This window comes from Gallinula chloropus (assembly GCF_964237585.1).
Source record: "Gallinula chloropus genome assembly, contig: HAP1_SCAFFOLD_495, whole genome shotgun sequence".
NCBI lineage: Eukaryota > Metazoa > Chordata > Aves > Gruiformes > Rallidae > Gallinula > Gallinula chloropus.
This window is the reverse complement of record NW_028168751.1, coordinates 13,729-36,442: the sequence shown is the minus strand read 5'-3', so window position 1 is coordinate 36,442 and position 22,714 is coordinate 13,729. Positions and strand designations below refer to the sequence as shown.

Below are 22,714 nucleotides of genomic sequence, written 5' to 3'. Positions count from 1 at the left end.
CCGCTCCTCCTCCTCCTCCTCCTCCTTCCACCGCCGCCTCCTCCTCTTCCTCCTCTTCCTCCTCGGGCGGTTGGGGCAGGTGGGGGGCGGGGGGCGGGACGGGGTCTTGGGGACCCCCTTCCTCCTCCCCCGCGCCCCCCGGCGAGGCCTCGCCGCCCCCCACGGCGTCCTGGGTGGGGTCGGGCATGCTGGCCAAGAGCTCGGCCAGGGCCAGGCGCTGGGCGCCCTCCACCAGCCCCCCCCCGAAGAGCGAGGTCCAGGCCAAGCGCCCCACGGCCCCCAGCACCCCCCAGCCTCCCAAGACCCCCCCCAGAACCGCCTTCCCCGTCGCCATTCCCGCCTCCCACGCCAACTCCCTGGCGGGGCGTCTCCTCCAGCGCCGCACCCGCCGCCTCCAGGTTTGGGGCGACCCCAACCAACACCTCAACCCCCCCGCCAGCGCCTCGCCCAGCGCCCAACCCGCTTCTCCAGGAGGGGACCCCCCCTGCGAGCCGGGTCGGCGGCGGCGGCGGCGCCGGCAGCACCAGCGGCTTCCTCCTCCTCGTCCTCCTCCTCCTCCTCGCCCTCCTCCCGCGCGGCCTCCTCCTCGGAGAGGCGGGAGGCGATCTGCATCTCGAAGATGGTGTCCTCGCAGAAGCTGACGAACAGCTCCATCTTCTCGGCCTCGCCGCCCTCGTTGACCACGTCGAAGATGAACTGGCGCTTGGACTCCTTCACCTGCGGCATCTCCCACTGCGCCTTGTTGGCGGCGCTGATCTCGAAGTAGAGGCGCTCGATGCGCCGGGCGGCCCCCATGATCTCGATGCGGCCCAGGAAGGGCCGGAAGTACTCCAGGATGCTGGCGGCCTGCTCCAGGAAGGTCCGGAGCCGCTGGTCGTGGGGCACGTGCTCCGAGAGGTTGGTGAGCAGCACGGCCACGTTGAAGCCGATGTCGCGGGCGGGCTCCTGGAAGCGGCCGGCGAAGGCCTCCACGTCGATCATCTCGTTCTCGTCGGCCTCGGAGCAGGAGAGCAGGAACTGGATCTCCTGGGGGTCGTACTGCTTCTGCGTGTCCATGGCCTTCTGGAAGTCCTTCTTGGAGATGAGCCCGCGCGGGTCGGTGACGAAGTGGCGGAAGGCGTCGGACGAGACGATGTCGCGCAGCTTGAGGAACATGTCGAAGAACTTGAGGATCAGGGTGACGTTGGAGGAGGATTCCACCAGCATGTCCACCATCTGCCGCGCGATGGTGCCGTTCACCACGTTCCCTGCGGGGACAGAGGGAGGGGTGAGGGGTGAGGGAGGGTGGAGGGGTGGGGAGGGAGGGGAGATGGAGGGAGGGATGGAGGGGGAGATGGAGGGAGAGATGGAGGGAGGGAGGGAGGGAGGGAGGGATGGAGGGATGGAGGGAGGGATGGATGGAGGGAGGGATGGAGGGAGGGAGGGATGGATGGACAAGGGATGGAGGGAGGGAGGGAGGGAGGGAGGGAGGGAGGGATGGGGGGAGGGAGGGATGGATGGGGAGATGGAGGGAGGGAGGGAGGGATGGATGAGGAGATGGAGGGAGGGATGGATGGAGGGAGGGATGGAGGGAGGGAGGGAGGGATGGAGGGATGGAGGGAGGGATGGATGGAGGGAGGGATGGAGGGAGGGAGGGATGGAGGGAGGGAGGGATGGATGGACAAGGGATGGAGGGAGAGATGGAGGGAGGGAGGAAGGGAGGGAGGGAGGGATGGGGGGAGGGAGGGATGGATGGGGAGATGGAGGGAGGGAGGGATGGATGAGGAGATGGAGGGAGGGATGGATGGAGGGAGGGATGGAGGGAGGGAGGGAGGGAGGGAGGGAGGGAGGGATGGGAGGGATGGATGGAGGGAGGGAGGAAGGGAGGGATGGAGGGAGGGAGGGACGGAGGGATGGAGGGATGGGAGGGATGGAGGGAGGGAGGGAGGGAGGAAGGGAGGGATGGAGGGAGGGAGGGACAGAGGGATGGAGGGATGGGAGGGATGGAGGGAGGGAGGGAGGGAGGGAGGGACAGACAGGGGATGGAGGGAGAGATGGAGGGATGGGGGCGGGGGGACCCACCTTCCAGCAGCGACAGCAGCATCACCACCATGTCCTTCTGCAGGTCCAGCAGCTCCTTCAGCAGCCCGATCTGGCTGGAGTCCTGGCGGTCCCAGTGCTCCCAGTTACCGCCCAGTGGCCTCCCAGTGCTCCCAGTGGCCTCCCAGTGGCCTCCCAGTGCTCCCAGTGGCCTCCCAGTGCTCCCAGTGCTCCCAGCGCCCACCTGAGCCAGCTTCTTCATCATGTGGGCGAAGACGTGCAGGAAGCCCACCACGGCGTCCCAGAGGCGGCTGTGGGCCAGGCTCTGCTGGTTCCCTGTGCAGGGGCCCTGGGGGGGACAAGGGGACGTCAGGGGCCTTGGGACCCCCCCAAGTGACACCAGGACCCCCCCCCCAAAGGACATCAGGACCCCCCAGAACATCAAGACATGAGGCTCACGGAAGACACCAAGACCCCCACCCACCTCGAGGAGCTCAAGCTCCTCCTTGGGGACACCGGGGGGGTCCCTGGGGCGGGGTGGGGGACACGGGGGGACCCCCGTGTGTGTCCCCCCGCCCCAAGGACCCCCCCACCCACCTGTATGTACTCGGTGAGGCTGTTGAAGACCTGCTTGGCCACGGCCATGGCCTTGGAGAAGTTGCGCTTGCCCTGCTCGTCGATCACGTCCTTGCCCGAGTAGTACCAGTAGAAGTCGCTGATGGACTCCTGGGGCACCAGTGCCACCAGTATCACCACCAGTATCACCACCAGTATCACCACCAGTGCCACCAGTATCACCACCAGCGGCACCACCAGTGGCACCGGTGAGGGTACCAGGGGGGGCACACGGGGGGCCAACAGCAACAGGGTGGGGAGATGGGGACCACCCAGCAGGGCAGGGATGGGGACATGGGGACCACCAGTGTGGGGACATGGGACAGGGGGACATGGGGACAGGGGGACGGGGGATGTGGGGATATGGGGACACAGGGATGGGACCACCACTGGCATAGGGACACGGGGACCACCACCAGTGGGCCACTGTGGGTCGCTGCGGGGCAGCCATGGGGCAGCCATGGGGTGGCCGTGGGGCAGCCATGGGGCAGCCATGGGGCAGCCGTGGGGCAGCCGTGGGGCAGCTGTGGGGCAGCCATGGGGCGGCTGTGGGGCAGCCATGGGGCGGCCGTGGGGCAGCTCTGGGGCAGCCGTGGGGCAGCTCTGGGGCAGCCATGGGGCAGCCATGGGGCGGCCATGGGGCGGCTGTGGGGCGGTACCTGCAGGCGCAGCAGATAGTCCACGGTGCAGATGATGATGTTGATGGTCGTCGTGTTCCCCGTCTGCGTGCGCAGGAAGTTCTGGAAATCTGGGGGGGAAACGGGGTCACACCAGCCCCACGGCTGCCCCATGGCCCTGCCCCACAGCCCTGCCCCACAGCCCTGCCCCACGGCTGCCCCACGGCTGCCCCACAGCCCTGCCCCACAGCCCTGCCCCACGGCTGCCCCCCAGCCGCCCCTCACCGTTGTTGTGCCCCTCGCAGAGCAGCTGGAGCAGCCGGAACAGGTCCTGGGTGAACTCGTCGTCCGACATCACCTTCTCCCCTGGGGGGCACAGGGGGGGCACGGGGGGGCACGGGGGGTGGGGGGCACACAGCCGGGGTCACACAGGGTCACCGAGGCCGCGATGACCCCCCCACCCCCCCAAGGTGTCCCCCCGGGGGGCACGGGGGGCGCAGGGGGTTAGCGGGGGTGGGGGGGACAGGAGGGGGTGGGGGGCAGGAACAAGCCGGGGGGGACATGCTGGGGGGGGGGGGTGCAGTGGGGTGGGGGAGGCGCAGTTTGGGGGGGGTCCCGCTCCGGGTGCCACCCCCCCACCCCCCATAGCCCCTACGACACCCCTGAGCCCTACAGAGCCCACGGGAGCCCTGCGCTAGAGCCCCCCTGCCCTAGAGCCCCCCCAATACCCCCTATACCCCCTATGCCCCCCACCCTATAGCCCCCCTATAGCTCCTGTGCCCCTCGCCCTATAGCCTCTATAGCCCCCTATATCCCCTATAGCCCCTGTGCCCCCCCCATACCTCCTATAACCCCTATAGCCCCTATACTCCCTATACTCCCTATAGCCCCTATAGCTCCTATACCCCCTATACCCCATATATCCCCTATAGCCCCTATACCCCCCCATAGCCCCTATACCCCCCCTACACCCTTATACCCCCCCCTATATCCCCTACACCCCTACCCTATACCTCCTATACCCTCTAAATCCCCTACACCCCCTACATCCCCTATAGCCTCTGTACCCCCTACATCCCTATACCCCCTATAGCCCCTATAGCCCCTATAGCCCCCGCCCCCCCCCAGCATTTACCGTTCTCACGGCTGATGACTGGCACCGGGAGCCGGGCGGGGAGAGAAGGGGAGACAGGAGTGAGTGGGGGGCTGGGGGGGCATTAGGGGGTACGGGGGGGTGGGAGGAATCAGGGGTTGGGGGCCACAGGGGGGGCATTAGGGGATGGGGGTATAATTAGGACTTGGGGGGGCGATGGGGGGGGCATTAGGGGTTGGGGGTACAGGGATGGGGGGCATCAGGGTGGGGTCAATTGGGGATGGGGGGTCATTAGGGTGGGGGGATCATTGGGGTTGGGGGCATCAGGGTAGGGGGGCAATGGGGGAATTATTGGGGAGGGCTGGGGGGGCATTAGAGGTTGGGGGGGCATTAGGGTGGGGGGATAATTAGGGGTTGGGGTCATAGGGATGGGGGGCATCAGGGTGGGGGGGCAGTAGGGGATGGGGGGCATCAGGGTAGGGGGGCAACAGTGGGATCATAAGGGGTAGGGGGGCAATGGGGGGCATTAGGGGATGGGGGGGCATTAGGGTGGGGGCGCATAGGGATGGGGGGGCAATAGAGGATGGGGGGGCATTGGGGGGGGGCATTAGGGGTTGGGGGCATCAGAGTGGGGGGCATAGGGTGGGGGGCACCAGGGGGGTCATTAGGGCGGGGGGGGGGTGTGCATCAGGGGTTGGGGGGTGTTACAATGGGGGGGGGGGCACTGGGCACTCAGAGCCACACCAGCAGCGGGGGGTGCAGCATGGAGACCCCCCCCCAACACACACACAACCCCTCCCCCATCCCCCAGCTGCGGGGGGGGTCCTGGGCGGGACCCCCCCCCACTCACTGGAGTGTCCCCCAGCCGCGGGGGGGTCCTGGGGAGCCCCCCAGCCCCCCCAGCCAGGGGGGGTCCCCGCAGCCCCCCCCCAGCCCCCCAGCCGGGGGGGGGGTCCCCGCAGCCCCCCCCAGTCCCCCCAGCCAGGGGGGGTCCCCGCAGCCCCCCCCAGCCCCCCAGCCGGGGGGGGGTCCCCGCAGCCCCCCACTCACTGGTCCCCTCCTCCGTGACCATCCCCAGCCCCTCGGCCTTGTTCTGCCGCTCGAAGGCGTTCAGGTCCAGCACGCTGGGGGGGGCACGGGGGGGTCACCACACTGACCCCCACACAGGGACACCCCCAGGGACCCTCCCCAGGGACCCCCCGAACCACCCCCGCAGGGGCCCCACCATGGACCCCCTGATCGACCCCCACAATGGACCCCCCTCCCCGGGATGGGCCCCCCCCACTGCCCCGCCCCCCCACCCAGGGACCCCCTGATCCACCCCCAGATTCACCCCCCCACCAGGGACCCCCTCATCAACCCCCCCAATGGACCCTCCCCCCAATGGGCCCCCCAATCCACCCCCAGGGACCCCCTGATCAACCCCCCCCAGGGACCCCCCCCAATTCACCCCCCAGTGGCCTCCCCCAAAACGAAGTCCCCCCCAAACCCCGGGGGGGTCCCAGTCCCCCCAAACCCTGGGGGGGGGGGCGGGGGGCGGCGGGACCCCCCCCACCTGCAGGTCTGCATCAGGGCCTGGACGCTCTGGAAGAACCCGACCTCCCGCTTCTCCTTCAGGTAATCCAGCATCCGCTGGACGGACACACGGACACGGGGACGGACACACGGACACGGGGACGGACACACGGACACGGGACACACGGGCACGGGGGGACGGACACACGGACACGGGACACACGGACACGGGGACGGACACACGGACACGGGGACAGACACACGGACACGGGACACACGGGCACGGGGGGACGGACACACGGACACGGGGACGGACACGGGGGGACGGACACACGGACACGGGGGGACGGACACACGGACACGGGGACGGACACGGGGGGACGGACACACGGACACGGGGGGACGGACACACGGACACGGGGACGGACACACGGACACGGGGGGATGGACACACGGACACAGGGATGGACACACGGACACGGGACACACGGACACGGGGACGGACACACGGACACGGGGACGGACACAGGGGGACGGACACACGGACACGGGACACACGGGCACGGGGGGACGGACACACGGACACGGGGACGGACAGTCAGCCACAGGTTGGGGGGGCCCCGTCCATCCATCCGTCTGTCCCCCCCCGTGTCCGTCTGTCCCCCCCTGTCCATCCCCCTGTTCCCCCGTGTCCGTCTGTCTCCCCCCGTGTCCGTCTGTCCCCCCAATCCCCCCTGTCCCCCTGTCCATCCCCCTGTCCCCCCGTGTCCGTCTGTCCCCCCCTGTCCATCCCCCTGTCCCCCTGTGTCCCCTGTCCCCCCGTGTCCGTCTGTCCCCCCCTGTGTCCCCCTGTCCCCCTGTGTCCGTCTGTCCCCCCGTGTCCCCCCATCCCCCCCTGTCCATCCCCCTGTCCCCCCGTGTCCGTCCGTCCGTCCCCTCACCTGCTGCACCTCGGCGTTGCCCCCGTTGAGGATGGAGATGCCCAACTTGAGGGTGGAGGAGACCATGTCCCCCCGCTCGCCTGGGGGCACAGGGGGGTTGGGGGGGCTGGGGGGGCTCAGGGGGATTTGGGGGGGGTCTGGGGGTCTCAGGGGGGTCTGGGGTTGTTCAGGGGGATTTGGGGGGCAGTCTGGGGGTCTTGGGGGGGCTGGGGGAGCTCAGGGGGATTTGGGGGGGCTCAGGGGGTCTTGGGGGTCTGGGGTTGCTCAGGGGGATTTGGGGGGGGTCTGGGGTGCTCAGGGGGATTTGGGGGGGGTCTCGGGGGGATTTGGGGGGGTCTGGGGGGGGGTCTGGGGGGGCTCTGACCCTTGCAGGCGCTGATCATCTGCAGCACCATCTCCGCTGCCCCCCGCGAGTGCAGCCGGGCCTGTTGGTGCAGCAGCTTCTGCTTCTCCATCTCCTTCTCCTGGGGGGCACAGGGGGGTCAGGGGGGTCAGGGGGGTCAGGGGGGGTCGGGGGGGGGTCTCGGGGTGCCCCCTCCCCACACCCACCTCGAAGGAATCCTCGGCCTCTTCCTCCTCCTCTTCCTCCTTCTTCTCCTCTTCCTCTTCACCTTCCTCAGTGTGGCAGCTCTGGGGAGAGGGGGTGAAGATAATCCCCCCCCCCCCCCCAAATTACCAGGGACCCCCCCCGGCACCCCTAAACTCCCAGGGTGCCCCCCAGGACCCCCCAAACTCCCAGGGGACCCCCCCAAAGCAAGGTCAGGTCCCAGCCCCACCTCAGGACAGATGATGGGGGGTCCCAGGGATGGGGGGATTTGGGGGTCCCAGGGATGGGGGTTTGGGGGGGCTGGGGTTGGGGGGGGGATTTGGGGGGTCCAGGGGGGGTGTTTTTGGGGGGCTCATCACCCACCTTGGCCATGATCCCAGCGTACGCCATGTACAAATGATCCTTCTCCAACTTACTGAGGGGACAGACAGACAGACAGAGCTCAGGGGCTGCAGCAGGACCCCTCCCCGGGGGCGTGTCCCCCCCCAGTTTGGGGTGTCCCCCCCCCAAAGCCCCCCCAGAGCCCCCCCAACCTCCTCTCAGTCAGCGCCGTGCGGCTGAAGTGCAGGATGAGCTGGTGCAGGGGATCCGGCTTCTTGTCCCGCTCCTCCTCCTCCTCCTCCTCTTCCTCCCCCGATTTCTGGGTGGGGGGTGGGCGGGGGGGGTTAAGGGGGGGTTGGGGGGATTTGGGGGACCCCCCCCCAGCCCTGCACCCCCCTGTACGCCCCCCCCTCACCGCCAGGTCGTCGATCATCCTGTCCTCAAAGGGGTGTTGCTCGGGCAGCAGCCAGGACAGCTTGTAGGCCTCCAGGAACAGGTTGCAGGCCCGGTGCCTGCCCAGCGCCTCCCAGTTACCACCAGTGCCTCCCAGTTACCCCCAGGGGCTCCCACTTACTCCCAGTGCCTCCCAGTGAACCCCAGTTACAACCCAGTGCCTCCTCCCAGTTACCACCAGTGCCTCCCAGTTACCCCCAGGGGCTCCCAGTTACTCCCAGTGCCTCCCAGTTGCCCTCAGTGCCTCCCAGTTACCCCCAGTGACTCTCAGATACCCCCAGTTAACCCCAGTTACCCCCAATGTCCCCTTGGGCCAGTCATGGGAGATCCCAGTTACTCTCAGGGCCTCCCAGTTACTCCCAGTGGCTCCTCTCATTTACCCCCAATTATTCCCAGTTACACACAGTTACTCCCAGTTGCCCTCAGTGCCTCCCAGTTACTCCCAGTTAACCTCAGTTATGACCCAGTGACTCCTCCCAGTTACCCCCAATCCCTCCCAGTGCCCCCCAATCCTTCCCAGCCCCTCCCAGTGCCCCCCAATCCCTCCCAGTGCCCCCCCCCAATCCTTCCCCAGTCCTTCCCAGCCCCCCCCAGCCCCTCCCAGTGCCTCCCAGTGCTCCCAGTACGCACCGGGGCAGGTTGTAGAGCGGGGTCATGCGGAAACAGGCGACCACGGCGCGGCGGCGCTGCTTGGACAGCAGCTTGTGCCACACGGCCTTCTTGGACTTGTAGGGGTGCTCCGTCTGGGGGGGGCGTCAGTGGGACCCCCGGGACCCCCCCAGAGACCCCCAGACCCCAGGGACCCCCCAGAACCCCCCCAAACCCCCCAGGACCCCCCCAGACCCCCAGGGACCCCTCCAGTGCCACACGGCCTTCTTGGACTTGTAGGGGTGCTCCGTCTGGGGGGGGCGTCAGTGGGACCCCCGGGACCCCCCCAGAGACCCCCAGACCCCAGGGACCCCCCCAGACCCCTCAGGGACCCCCCAAGACCCCCACCTGCTCCAGGTGGTAGAGCACGGCCGACACCTCCAGAACCTCTGAGACCCCCAGGACCCCTCAGAACCCCCTGAGACCCCCGAGGGACCCCCAAAGACCCCCCCAGGCCCCCCAGCCCCACCTGCTCCAGGTGGTAGAGCACGGCCGATACCTCCAGAACCTCTGAGACCCCCAGGACCCCTCAGGACCCTTCAGAACCCCCTGAGACCCCCGAGGGACCCCCAAAGACCCCCCCAGGCCCCCAGCCCCACCTGCTCCAGGTGGTAGAGCACGGCCGACACCTCCAGAACCTCTGAGACCCCCAGGACCCCTCAGAACCCCCTGGAACCCCCGAGGGACCCCCAAAGACCCCCCCAGGACACCCCCAGGACCCCCCAGGCCCCCCCAGGCCCCCAGCCCCACCTGCTCCAGGTGGTAGAGCACGGCCGACACCTCCTGCACCCTGCGCACGACCTTCTCGGGGCTGTCCGAGTCCTCGGCCTTCCCGGCCACCGCGCGGTACAGAGCCATCTGCCAGCGCAGGGACGAGCTGCCCTCCCCCTGGGGACACAGGGGACACCATGGGGACACCATGGGGACACCATGGGGACACAGGGACACCATGGGGACAGAGCCATCTGCCAGCGCAGGGACAAGCTGCCCTCCCCCTGGGGACACAGGGGACACAGGGGACACCATGGGGACACAGGGACACCATGGGTACAGAGCCATCTGCCAGCGCAGGGACGAGCTGCCCTCCCCCTGGGGACACAGGGGACAGTGTCACCCCTGGGGACACCATGGGGACACCATGGGGACACCATGGGGACAGAGCCATCTGCCAGCGCAGGGACGAGCTGCCCTCCCCCTGGGGACACCATGGGGACACCATGGGGACACAGGGACACCATGGGGACAGTGTCACCCCTGGGGACTCCGTGGGGACACCGTGGGGACAGGGCCACTGCTGCACCCCAAGGACATGGTGGGGACACAAGTGGGAACACTGGGGACACGGTGGTGATGCTGGTGACGGGGTGGGGACAGCGATGGGGATGCTGGGGATATGGTGGGGACGTGGTTGGGACACAGTGGTGCCACTGGTGCCATGGTGGGGACAGCGATGGGGATGCTGGGGACGTGGTGGGGACACAGTGGGGACACTGGTGCCATGGTGGGGACAGCGATGGGGATGCTGGGGACACAGTGGTGCCGCTGGTGCCATGGTGGTGACACTGGTGCCATGGTGGGGACACTGGTGCCACGGTGGTGCCGCTGGTGCCGCTGGTGCCGCTGGTGCCCCCTCACCTTGCCCTGCAGGTGCAGGTTGTTGTGCAGGAACTCCCGCACCTCCTCGTCCGTGTCCTTCTGCAGGGGACAGACAGACAGACAGACGCACAGGGGGGTGTCCCCGGGCCGGGGCGTCCCCAGGGCAGGGCGGGGGGTCCCCGGGCGCCCCCCCCCCGTGTCCCACCAGCGCGTAGCGGCCCTTGGCCAGCGCGATCAGCTCCTGGTCGCTGGGGGAGCACATGTTGAGCCCCACGGGCAGCAGCTTCTTCAGCGTGGCCACGATCAGCGACGTCTGGACGGAGTAACGGTCCCCCCGGCGCCGCTTCTGCGCCCGCTCCTGCTCGGAGACCCCCCCCTGGGGCAGGGGGGCACGGGGGGGTCACCACAGAGACCCCCACCCCACAGCACCCCCCACCCCACAGCACCCCCACCCCCCGGCGCCGCTTCTGCGCCCGCTCCTGCTCGGAGACCCCCCTCTGGGGCAGGGGGGCACGGGGGGGTCACCACAGAGACCCCCCACCCCACAGCATCCCCCACCCCACAGCATCCCCCACCCCACAGCATCCCCCACCCCCCGGCGCCGCTTCTGCGCCCACTCCTGCTCGGAGACCCCGCCCTGGGGTGGGGGGCAGGGGGGGTCACCACAGAGACCCCCACCCCACAGCAGCACCCCCACCCCACAGCATCCCCCACCCCCCGGCGCTGCTTCTGCGCCCGCTCCTGCTCAGAGACCCCCCCCTGGGGCGGGGGGCACGGGGGGGTCACCACAGAGACCCCCACCCAGCATCCCCCACCCCCCGGCGCTGCTTCTGCACCCGCTCCTGCTCGGAGACCCCCCCCCTGGGGCAGGGGACAGGGGTGTCACCACTGAGACCCCCACCCAGCACCACACAGCTCCAAGACCCTGCCCTGGGGACAGGGGTGTCACCAGGACCCCCACCCCGTGTCATGCAGCTCTGGAAGGTGTGGGGGTCAGTTGGGGGTCCCATCCGTGGTGGCCCCACAGAACGTGACCCCTGAGGGGTCTTGGGGGGTCCCATCTGGGGTGGCCCCCAGGAGCAGGACCGGGAGGTGCTTTGGGGGGTCCCATCCTCGGTGGCCCCTCAGAACCTGCCCCTGGGGAGGGGGTCCCATGGGTGGTGCCCCCCAGGGACAGTCGGGGGTCCCCGGCCCCCCCAGCACCCCGCTAACCTGTCCATCTCCAGACTGGGCGCCGGCGCCGCCGCGGGAGAGAAGAGACACCGTCAGGGGGGGAGACCCCCAGGGGGTTTGGGGGGGCTGAGGGACCCTTAGGGGGGCAATGGGGGGGCAGAGGGACCCTGGGGGGGCTTGGGGGGGGCAGCAGGGGGGTTTTGGGGGGTAGTGGGGGTGGGGGTGGGGCAGAAGGTGCCTGAGCCAGGGTGGGGACTGAGGGTACTGGGTGGGTTGGGGGTACTGGGCAGGGGTATGGGGGGGGTTGCGGTACTAGGGGGGTAGCAGGAGGCTTTTTGGGGGTGCTGGGGAGGGTTATGAGGCTGTTGGGGGTACTGGGGGGGTATCAGGGGGCTTTTGGGGGGGTTCCAGGGGGGTTGGAGGGTTTTGGGGGTGCCGGAGGGGGTATCAGGGGGCTTTGGGGGTATTAGGGGGGGGTTAGGGGTACTGGGGGGGTGGGAAGGGAGGGGGATGTCTGGGTTAAGGGGTATTGGGGGGGTTTTGGGGGTACTGAGGGGTAATGGGGGATGTTGGGGTACTGGGAGGGTACAGGGGATGTGAAGCTGCAGGGGGGGTGCAGGATGGGGGTGCAAGGGGCGTGTGGAGGGGGTTTTGGGGGTGCAGGAGGGTGCAGGGGGATTGGGGGGTGCAGGGGGTGTGTACAGGGGGTTTGGGGGTGCAGGGTGTGGGTGCAGGTGGGTGTACATGGGGGTGCAGGGCTGCAGGGGGGTGCAGGGGGTGTGTACAGGGGGTTTGGGGGTGCAGGGGGCCCCCACCTTGGCCATCTTGCTCTTGCTGTCGGCCGTCAGGAACGACATGTTGTTGATCTCGTTCTGCACCACGAAGTTCTGCTCCTCACGCTTGAAGTTCTGGGGTTGGGGGGGGACACAGGGGGCTGAGACCCCCCCCCAGAACCCCTCACACCCCCCCTGGGATCCCCCCCAACCCCCCTGAGACCCCCCACTCACGTGGGACTTGGACCAGTAGATGAAGACCTCCCCCACCATGCGGAACAGCTCCTCCGCGTCCGCGCTGGGCTGCGTCAGCCACTTGGCCCTGGGGGGGGGACACAAGGTCAGGGGGTGGGGACATCACCCTGGGACCCCCTGAGCACCACCCCTGGGACCCCCTGGGACCCCCTGGCCACCACCCCTGGGACCCCGTGGCCACCAGCTGTGGGACCCCGTGGTCACCACCCCTGGGATGCTGTGGCCACCACCCCTGGGACCCCCTGGCCACCACCAGAAAGACCCCATGAGACCCCCTTGGCCACCACCCCTGGGTCCCCATGGCCACCACTAGTGAGACCCTGTGGCCACCTGGGGGGGGTCTCGGGGGTCCCATCCATGGTGACCCCACAGAACGTCACCCTGGGGGTCCCATCCATGGTGGCCCCTGGGAGGGGTCTCGGGGGTCCCATCCATGGTGACCCCTCAGAACGTCACCCTGGGGGGGTCTCGGGGGTCCCACCCCAGGCAGCAGGACCCCGAGCCGCCCCGGGGGTCCCGACGGAGACCCCCCCTCACCGGCTGTTGTCCACGTAGCGGATGAGCAGCGGGTAGAGCGCGTAGAGGTCGCGGCAGAGGACGGCAAACTCGTCGCGCACCAGCAGCTCCGCGTCCTCGGCCTCGGCCTTGGCCTCCATGCGCAGCTGCTCCTCCTCCGCCACCACCTTGCCCGCCCGTTTCTTCAGCTTCTCCATGGTGGGGATGAAGTGCGAGCGCAGCAGCTCGGGACGGGCCTTGCTCACGATGGGCTGGGCGAACACTGGGGGGGGGCACGGGGGGGGCTCCAGAACCTCCTCAAGACCCTCCCGTGGCCTCCAGAACCGTCTCAAGACCCTCCCATGGCCTCCAGAACCCTCCCATGGCCTCCAGAACCTCCTCAAGACCCTCCCGTGGCCTCCAGAACCTCCTCAAGACCCTCCCGTGGCCTCCAGAACCCTCCCGTGGCCTCCAGAACCTCCTCAAGACCCTCCCGTGGCCTCCAGAACCGTCTCAAGACCCTCCCGTGGCCTCCAGAACCCTCCCATGGCCTCCAGAACCACCTCAAGATCCTCACGTGGCCTCCAGAACCCTCCCATGGCCTCCAGAACCATCTCAAGACCCTCCCATGGCCTCCAGAACCACCTCAAGACCCTCCCATGACCACCAGCACCTTCCTAAGGCCTCCAGCACCATCCTTGGGACCTCCCATGGCCTCCAGAACCATCTCAAGACCCTCCCACGGTCTCCAGAAGCATCTCGAGACCCTCACAAGGCCTCCAGCATCATCCCATGGCCACCAGCACCCTCCTTGGGACCCTCCCAAGGTCTCCAGCACCAACCCAAGACCCTCCCAAGTCCTCCAGAACCCTCCTATGGCCTCCAGCACCATCCCAAGGCCACCAGCACCCTCCTTGGGACCTTCCCAAGGTCTCCAGCACCATCCCAAGGCCACCAGCACCCTCCTTGGGACCCTCCCACGCCCTGCAGCCCCCCCTGCTCCCCCCCTGCGCCCCCACCTGCCAGCCTCTTCATCCAGGAGGCCTCGTCGATGCCCAGGTTGTTGACCACGATGCGCAGGATGTTGCCCAGGAGGGCGTTGAGGTGGTGGCCGGTGACCGCGGTGGCCCAGGGCCCCTGGGGCTGGTTGTCAGGGCCCCGCTCCCACCAGCGGGGGAGGTAGTTGCAGAGCATGGGCAGCGTCACCTCGATGACGTGGGGCATCTCGGTGTAGCGCGCGCCCGACTCCGCCAGCCCCCCGATGTCGCCCATCAGCCGCTCCAGGTCGGGAATGTCGGGACACATCTCCTCCACCCTGCTGGGCAGCCCCAGGACTGGACAGGGGGAGACATGGGGGGGACACGGCACCCATGGGTGGGGGGGTCTCAGGACACATCTCCTCCACCCTGCTGGGCAGCCCCAGGACTGGACAGGGGGGGACACGGCACCCATGGGTGGGGGGGTCTCAGGACACATCTCCTCCACCCTGCTGGGCAGCCCCAGGACTGGGGGGACACGGGGGGGGGACATGGCACCCATGGGTGGGGGGATCTCAGGACACATCTCCTCCACCCTGCTGGGCAGCCCCAGGACTGGGAGGTTCCTGGCTGGGGGGTGTCCCAGGGGGGTCCCATGGGGGGTCCCATGGGGGTGTCCCAGGGGGTCCCAGGGGGTTCCCAGGGTGTGGGTGTCCTGGGGTGTCCCGGGGGGGTCCCGGGGAGTCCCGGGGGGTTCCCAGGGTGTGTGTGTCCCGGGGGGTCCCAGGGGTGTCCCAGGGGGTCCCGGGGGGTTCCCAGGGTGTGTGTGTCCCGGGGGGTCCCAGGGGGTCCCGGGGGGTTCCCAAGGTGTGTGTGTCCCGGGGGGGTCCCGGGGGGGTCCTGGGGGGTCCCAGGGTGTGGGGGTCCCGGGGGCACTCACTGGCGCGCTCGCGGGGGGACTTGGTGCTGTAGACAGAACAGGGGTTGTGGGCGTTGAGCTGCGGCTCCAGGAAGGCCACGGGCATGGCGGCCGCCAGGCGGGACAGGCACTCCCCCAGCGCCGGCCGCTGCCTGGGGGCGAAGGGGGGTCACACCTGACCCACGGCACCCCCACAGACCCCCCAAACCACCCCACGGCCCCCCACGGCCCCCCATGGCCCCCCCAAACCACCCCACGGCCCCCCACGGCACCCCCAAACCACCCCACGGCACCCCCACGGCACCCCCAAACCACCCCATGGCCCCCCACGGCCCCCCACGGCCCCCCCAAACCACCCCACGGCCCCCCACAGCACCCCCAAACCACCACACGGCCCCCCACAGCACCCCCAAACCACCCCACGGCCCCCCACAGCACCCAACAGCCCCCCACGGCCCTCCCAAACCACCCCACGGCCCCCCACAGCACCCAACAGCCCCCCACGGCCCCCCCAAACCACCCCACGGCACACCCACAGCAGCCCCAAACCACCCCAAACCTCCCCACAGCACCCCACAGCCCCCCGTGGCACCCCCCAAACAACCCCACGGCCCCCAATGGCACCCCACAGCTCCCCACAGCACCCCATGGTGCCCCCCCAGCACCCCCACATCCCCCAGCCCCCCCAAGCCCCAGCCCCCCAGCGCCCCCCAGCCCCCAGCCCCCAGCCCACCTCTCCACGTAGGGGTTGCGGGTGGTGCCCAGCGAGTAGATGCTGCAGAGGATGCGGTAGCAGGAGACCTGCACGTCGTCCACTGCGGGGGACACGCGTCCCCACGCGTCACCACCGTGTGCCCACGGGTCACCACGGCCCCACGGTGTCCCCACAGCCCCCCACAGCCACACGGTATCCCCACGGTGTCCCCACAGTGTCCCCACGGTGTCCCCATGGTGTCCCCACGGGTCCCCACGGCCCCACGGTGTCCCCACGGTGTCCCCACAGCCCCCCACAGCCACACGGTGTCCCCATGGTGTCCCCACAGCCCCCCATGGCCCTCCCAGCACCTCCCCATGCCCCCCACCCCATGGCCACCCCTTAGGTCCCTGAGGTGTCCCCACATCTCCCTATCGTGTCCCCATCACCCCCACGTCCCCATCACCTCCCCATGTCCCCCACCCCATGCCCCCATCACCCCCACGTCCCCATCACCCCCCACGTCCCCATCACTTCCCCACATCCCCATCGCCCCCCAGGCCCCCCACCCCACGTCCCCATCACTTCCCCATGTCCCCACTGCCCCCCCTCTCCCCCCTCGCCCCCTCGCCCCCCGCCCCCCGCCGCCGCTCACGGATGACGTCGTCCCCGAAGCGGTGCTGGGCCAGGTGCTGGAAGAGGGAGGTGAGGACGGGCAGCAGCGCCAGGGTGGTGTAGTTGATGTTCTGGGCCACCCCCTTGACCTGCGTGCGGCTCTGCGACACCTTCCCCAGCTTCAGGTTCTCCACCATCTTCTCGATGTCCTCGGAGGCGCCTTCGAAGAAGGAGCGCAGCCCCGCCTTGACGATCTCAGGGCCCGACTTCATCACCGTCCTGGGGGGACAGGGGGACATTGGGGACATGGGGACACCATGGGGACACCATGGGGACATTGGGGACACCATGGGGACATGGGGACATGGGCACACGCAGCCCCGCCTTGACGATCTCAGGGCCCGACTTCATCACCGTCCTGGGGGGACAGGGGGACATTGGGGACACCACAGGGACATGGGGACATTGGGGACACCACAGGGACATGGGGACACCATGGGGACACCATGGGGACATGGGCACACGCAGCCCCGCCTTGACGATCTCAGGGCCCGACTTCATCACCGTCCTGGGGACATGGGGACACCATGGGGACATTGGGGACACCATGGGGACATGGGGACATTGGGGACATGGGGACACCATGGGGACACCATGGGGACATGGGCACACGCAGCCCCGCCTTGACGATCTCAGGGCCCGACTTCATCACCGTCCTGAGGGGACAGGGGGACAGGGGGACACCATGGGGACATTGGGGACACCACAGGGACATGGGGACACCATGGGGACACCATGGGGACACAGGGACACAGGCACACGCAGCCCCGCCTTGACGATCTCAGGGCCCGACTTCATCACCGTCCTGGGGACATTGGGGACACCATGGGGACACCATGGGGACACCATGGGGACATTGAAGGGACAGGGGGACATGGGGACACCATGGGGACAGGGGGACACCATGGGGACACCATGGGGACATTGAAGGGACAGGGGGACATGGGGACACCATGGGGACATGGGGACACTGAGGGGACAGGGGGACATGGGGACACTGAGGGGACATGGGGACACCATGGGGACAGGGGGACAGGGGGACATGGGGACACTGAGGGGACATGGGGACACCATGGGGACAGGGGGACACTGAGGGGACAGGGGGACATGGGGACACTGAGGGGACAGGGGGACACCATGGGGACATGGGGACACTGAGGGGACAGGGGGACATTGAAGGGACAGGGGGACACGGGGACACCACGGGGACACCATGGGGACAGGGGGACACGGGGACACCACGGGGACACCCCCCATTCCCCCCTGTCCCCACCTGGCGTCCAGCGACCGCGCCAGGATGTGCAGACAATTGACCACGGCTGGAGCGTCCGTCCCTGGGGGGGGCAGGGGGTGAGGGGGGTGCAAGGACCCCCCCAAACCCCCCAAACTCCCACAGACCCCCCCAACCCCCCCCTAGGGTACCCCAGCCCCCCACATCCCCCCCCAGCCCCCCTCTCCCCCTCACCGAAGAGCGAGACGCGGTGCCGCACGAGCGCAGCCAGTTTGCAGAAGAGGCTGAGGGAGGAAGATGATGATGAGGGGGGGTCGGGGGGGGTCGGGGGGGGCTGGGGGGGTTTTGGGGTGCCCCCCACCTGGTGATCATCTCCTTCTCCTTGTTGGAGGCGTGACCCCCGCTGCCCAGCACCTTGGCGGGGGTGGAGAGGAAGTAGAGACAGTGGTTCTGGAAGTACTGGTTGATCAGGGGCAGCAGGATCTGGGGGGGCAAAGGGGGGGGTCAGGGGGGGCTTGGGGAAGGGGGAGACCCCCCCCATCCCAACCCCTGCAGAGGGAGAAGCCTAAAGAGCTGGGTTCAGCATCTGGGGGGAGCTGACAGAGACACCACCCCCCCCCCCACCTCTCAGAGGCCAGAGGGAACCCCCAGGGACACCCCCCCCCCAGAGACCCCCCACCAAGGGACCCCACCCCAAAACAATACACCCCAACCCCCCCCCCCAGGGACAGCCCCGCAAAGACCCCCCCCCCCAAAACGGACCCCACTCCCCCCGGGACCAGCTCTAAACCCCCCCAGGGACCCCCCTCCAAGGGACCCCTCCCCAGGGACCCCCCCAAGGAACTCCCCCCCAAACAATCCACCCCCAAATCCCCCCAGGGACCCCCCTCCAAGGGACCCCTCCCCAGAGACCCCCCACAGGGAACACCCCTGAAACAATCCACCCCTAAATCCCCCCAGGGACCCCCCCCAACAAGGGAACCCCCCCCCCCAAGGGACCCCCCTAAACCCCCCCAGGGACCCCCCTCCAAGGGACCCCCCCCCAGGGAACCCCCCACAGGGTCCACAGGGGACCCCATCCCCCCTTTTCCTGCCTTGCTTGGGATTGGGGGGGTGGGTGGGGCTGATGGGGGGTGTGTCGCCCCCCCCCCTATTTTGGGGTGTCCCCCCCCACCTTGGCGAAGAACTTGATCTCCTGCTCGTGGGGCGACTTCTCCACGCGGCCGCTGCTCACCACGGCCTCTGGGGGGGCAGGGGGGGTCAGGGACCCCCGGGGGGGCAGGAATCGGGGGGGCACTTGGGGGGCTCGAGGGATTCCAAGGGGGGGTGGGAGGGGGCTGAGAGGGGGTCAAGGGGCATTAAGGGGTTTTGGGGGGGTCTTGGGGTGTGAGAAGGGGTCTGGGGGGGTTAAGGGGGGGTAATGGAGTGTGAGGGGGTTTGGGGGGGGGTCAAGGAGGGGTCCTGTGGGGGGCTCAGGGGTTCAAGGAGGGGGTCAAGGGGGGGGTCTTGGGGTGTGAGTGGTGTCGGGGGGGGGTCTTGGGGTGTCCCAGGGGGATCCGGGGGTCTAAGGGAAGGTTCAAGATGGGGGGGGGGGAAATTTTGAGGACCCCTCCAGTTTCGGTGACCCCCCCCCCATATTTTGGCCCCCTCTGGGTTTTGGGGACCCCCCCAATTTCCCCCCCCCCCAGGTCTCAGTGTATCCACCCCACCTTTTCCCCCTCCCTGCTCAGTTTTAGGGACCCCCACAGTTCTGGGGACCCCCCCCACGTTTCAGGGACCCCCCCGTGTTTGGGGGACCCCCCGGGCGCGGGGCCCCCCCGTACCCAGATGTGCCACGAACTCCTGGGCCGTGTCCATCCAGCGCAGCAGCTGCTGCAGGAACCCGAAGGCGAAACGCTTCTCGATGGACGAGGTGTCCAGCTCCATGTCCCGGGGACCCCTGGGGGGCAAAGGGGGGCAAAGGGGGGCTCAGGGACCCCCAAACGGGACCCCCAGAGACCCCCGGACCCATAGAGACCCCACACAGAGACCCCAACCCCATAGAAACCCCTAAACCCCACACAGACCCCACACAGAGCCCACCCCAACTGTCCAGCTCCATGTCCCGGGGACCCCTGGGGGGGGAAGGGGGGGGCAAAGGGGGGCTCAGGGACCCCCAAACGGAACCCCCAGAGACCCCATAGAGATCCCCAGACCCTTAGAGACCCCCAAACCCCACAGAGACCCCCAACTTGAGGAGCCCCTTGGCCTTCTCCCTATCCTGGGCCTTTTCCAGCCCCCAGACCCCCCAACCCCCCCCATATCTCCTCCCAGACCCTCCCCCCAGACCCCCCCGGCCCCCCCTCACCGGGTGACGGCGTAGCCATGGAGCTGGAGGAACTTGAGGAGCTCCTGGGCCTTCTCCCTGTCCCGGGCCTTCTCCTTGGCCGTCAGCGTGTCGTAGGGCACGAGCAGGGGGTGAGACCCCCCCCCTGGACCCCCCCCCACCATCAGCACCCGTGGGGGGGCGGGTTTTAGGTGGGGGACCCCCATGGAGAAGCACCCGTGGGGTGAAGACTCATGGGGGGTGTGAGGGTGGGCGAGGGGGTTCTGGGGTCTTGGGGGGGTTATGGGGTGTGGGGGGTATTTTGGGGGGAGTTATGGGGTGTGGGGGGTATTTTGGGGGGAGTTATGGGGTGCTGGGAGGGTTTATGGGGTGCTGGGGGGGTATTTTGGGGGGGGGTCTCACCCTTGGCCTCCAGCTCCAGCTTCTTCTTGCGGCCCCAGGTGTTGTGGTAGTTCTCAGCCAGCTGCTCTGCCATGGCCTGGGGGGGTACGGGGGGGTTTGGGGGGGGGCCCAGGGGGGTCCCAGCCCTGTTTTGGGGGGTGGGGGGCACAGGACACCCACCTGCAGCTCCCGGGACAGCGTCACCCCCGACAGGTCCACGGGCTGGGGGTTGTAGCCGTGGGAGGGGTCGTAGGTGGCCTGGGGGGGGACAGGGAGTGTTGGGGGGGGAGCAACATTGACCCCCCCCAATGATTTGGGGACCCTTCCCCATCTCCCCACCCCACAGACCCCCAAGGGATGGAGGTTCCTCATCCCATGGACCTCCCTGACCCCCAGCCCGGGGGGGTCCCCAGCACCCCCTGACCCCTCCCAGAAGTCCAGGGGGGTCCCAAATGCTCCCTGACCCCCCCCCCCCAGAGATCCGGGGAGGGGTCCCCCTCGCTCCCTGACCCCCCCAAATGTCCGGGGGGGTCCCCAGCGCTCCATGACCTCCATCCCCAGGAGGGTCCCCGGAGCCCCCTGACCTCTCCCAGAGGTCCAGGGGGGTCCCAAATGCTCCCTGACCCCCCCCGCAGAGGTCCAGGGGGGTCCCCATCACCCTCTGACCCCCCCCCCCAAGGGCCGGGGGGGTCCCCACGGCCCCCCACCTGAGCAGACTGGGAGATCTTGCGGCTCTTCTTCTTCTCCACCTTCTCCTCCTCCGCCTCCCGCGCCTTCTCCACCGTCCACTCCCAGGCCAGCATGGCCTTCAGGGACTCCTTGATGGGCCAGCGGTAGATCTCCTTGTCCTGGGGGGGCAGAGGGGTTGGGGGGGCCCAGGGGGGTTGGGGGTCTCAGTGGGGTTGAGGATGGATGGAGCTGGGGGGATCTCAATGGGGTTGGGGGTCTCAATGGGGTCAGGGTCTCAATGGAGTCAGGGTCTCAATGGGGTTGGGGTCTCAGTGGGGTTGGGGATCTCAATGGGGTTGGGGTCTCAATGGGGTCAGGGTCTCAATGGGGTTGGGGTCTCAATGGGGTTGGGGTCTCAGTGGGGTTGGGGATCTCAATGGTGTCTCAATGGGGTCAGGGTCTCAATAGGGTCGGGGTCTCAATGGAGTTGGGGTCTCAATAGAGTTGGGGTCTCAATGGAGTTGGGGTCTCAATGGGGTTGGGGTCTCAGTGGGGTCAAGGGTCTCAATGGGGTTGGGGTCTCAGTGGGGTTGGGGATGTTGGGGGATCTGGGCATGGTTGGGGGTGTCCAGCTGGGGCTGGGGGTCCCAGCCCTGGGGGGGGTCCCATCCCCAGGGTGTCCCATGCCCCGGGGGTCCCATCCCCGGGGTATCCTGGCCCTGGGGGGGGTCCTGTGGGGGTGTCCCATCCCCGGGGGGTCCCAGCCCTGGGGTGTCCCATCCCCGGGGAGTCCCAGCCCGGTGCCAGGGGGCAGGGGGGGGTGTGTGGGGAGTGGTCCCGCCCCCCCAGGTACCTTCTCGGAGAAGGTCTTGTAGGGGCGCAGCATGGGGTGGGTCTTGGCTTCCTCATCCACCGCCTCCCCGAAGGACCAGTTGTTCTGGATCTGGGGGGGACACAAACCAGGAGCAGGGGGGGGGGGTCCCTGGGGGCTCAGGGGGCGTGGGGGTGCCAGGGGGTCCCGGGGGGGGTCCCCACCTTCTCGAAGGCCCATTTCTCGTGGGTGAACTCCGCGTACTTGTTGATGAAGCTGTCGAGCTTCTCGGGGATGATGACGCTGGGGACGGGGGGGAGACGGTTGGGGAGGGGGCTCAGGAGGTGGGGGAGGGGCATGGGGAGGGGTTGGGGGGGGGGAGGGGGGACCCTACTTGAGGGTCTCCACGGGCTTGGGGTCGAAGTTGCCCTCGGCGTCCACGGAAGCCTTCTTCTCGGTGCGCGAGGAGGAGTAGCTGGCGTCCACGTAGTCGGGGGGCAGCGCGCCCGCGATGGCGCAGAGACAGGGCATGGCCAGCTTGTACAGCTCCGCGTCGAACCGCTGGGGAGGGGGCGTGTCACCCCCTCCCCAGGACCCTGACACCCCCTCCTCACCATCCCCACCATCCCCATCCCCATCCCATCCCATCCCATCACCCCCGCGATGGCGCAGAGACAGGGCATGGCCAGCTTGTACAGCTCCGCGTCGAACCGCTGGGGAGGGGGCGTGTCACCCCCTCCCCAGGACCCTGACACCCCCTCCCCACCATCCCCACCATCCCCATCCCCACCATCCCCAGCAGCCCCAGCCGCCCCCATCCCCATGTCCCCACCATCTCCCCCCACCCAAAGTCCCCATCACCCCCCTGTGCCCCCATCCTCACGTCCCCATCACCCCCCAACCCACAGTCCCTATGGCCCCATCCCCATGTCCCCATCACCCTCATCCCCATCACCCCCAGCCCCATCAC

General features: G+C 68.8%; 1 protein-coding gene across 1 annotated transcript in view; it reads right to left on the bottom strand.

Moving 5' to 3' along the window:
* Positions 1–6: 6 nt before the first annotated feature.
* LOC311204200 (ryanodine receptor 1-like) overlaps positions 7–22,714 on the bottom strand; it is a gene marked incomplete at both ends in the record, with an annotated part of 36,432 nt that continues 13,724 nt past the window's right edge. Inside the window, 39 exon segments of the mRNA XM_084280658.1 lie at positions 7–294; positions 429–1,247; positions 2,062–2,368; positions 2,617–2,745; positions 3,294–3,382; positions 3,537–3,617; positions 4,387–4,404; positions 5,395–5,468; positions 5,900–5,976; positions 6,801–6,880; positions 7,165–7,264; positions 7,350–7,430; positions 7,711–7,762; positions 7,881–7,987; positions 8,084–8,180; positions 8,752–8,864; positions 9,520–9,657; positions 10,405–10,464; positions 10,571–10,741; positions 11,578–11,592; positions 12,354–12,446; positions 12,546–12,633; positions 13,104–13,344; positions 14,081–14,395; positions 14,979–15,109; positions 15,691–15,772; positions 16,307–16,545; positions 17,600–17,660; positions 17,792–17,841; positions 17,919–18,040; positions 18,732–18,799; positions 19,381–19,496; positions 19,905–20,028; positions 20,286–20,361; positions 20,445–20,522; positions 20,972–21,112; positions 21,787–21,876; positions 21,969–22,047; positions 22,139–22,305. Coding sequence (XP_084136784.1) covers positions 7–294; positions 429–1,247; positions 2,062–2,368; positions 2,617–2,745; positions 3,294–3,382; positions 3,537–3,617; positions 4,387–4,404; positions 5,395–5,468; positions 5,900–5,976; positions 6,801–6,880; positions 7,165–7,264; positions 7,350–7,430; positions 7,711–7,762; positions 7,881–7,987; positions 8,084–8,180; positions 8,752–8,864; positions 9,520–9,657; positions 10,405–10,464; positions 10,571–10,741; positions 11,578–11,592; positions 12,354–12,446; positions 12,546–12,633; positions 13,104–13,344; positions 14,081–14,395; positions 14,979–15,109; positions 15,691–15,772; positions 16,307–16,545; positions 17,600–17,660; positions 17,792–17,841; positions 17,919–18,040; positions 18,732–18,799; positions 19,381–19,496; positions 19,905–20,028; positions 20,286–20,361; positions 20,445–20,522; positions 20,972–21,112; positions 21,787–21,876; positions 21,969–22,047; positions 22,139–22,305 — 5,257 coding nt within the window.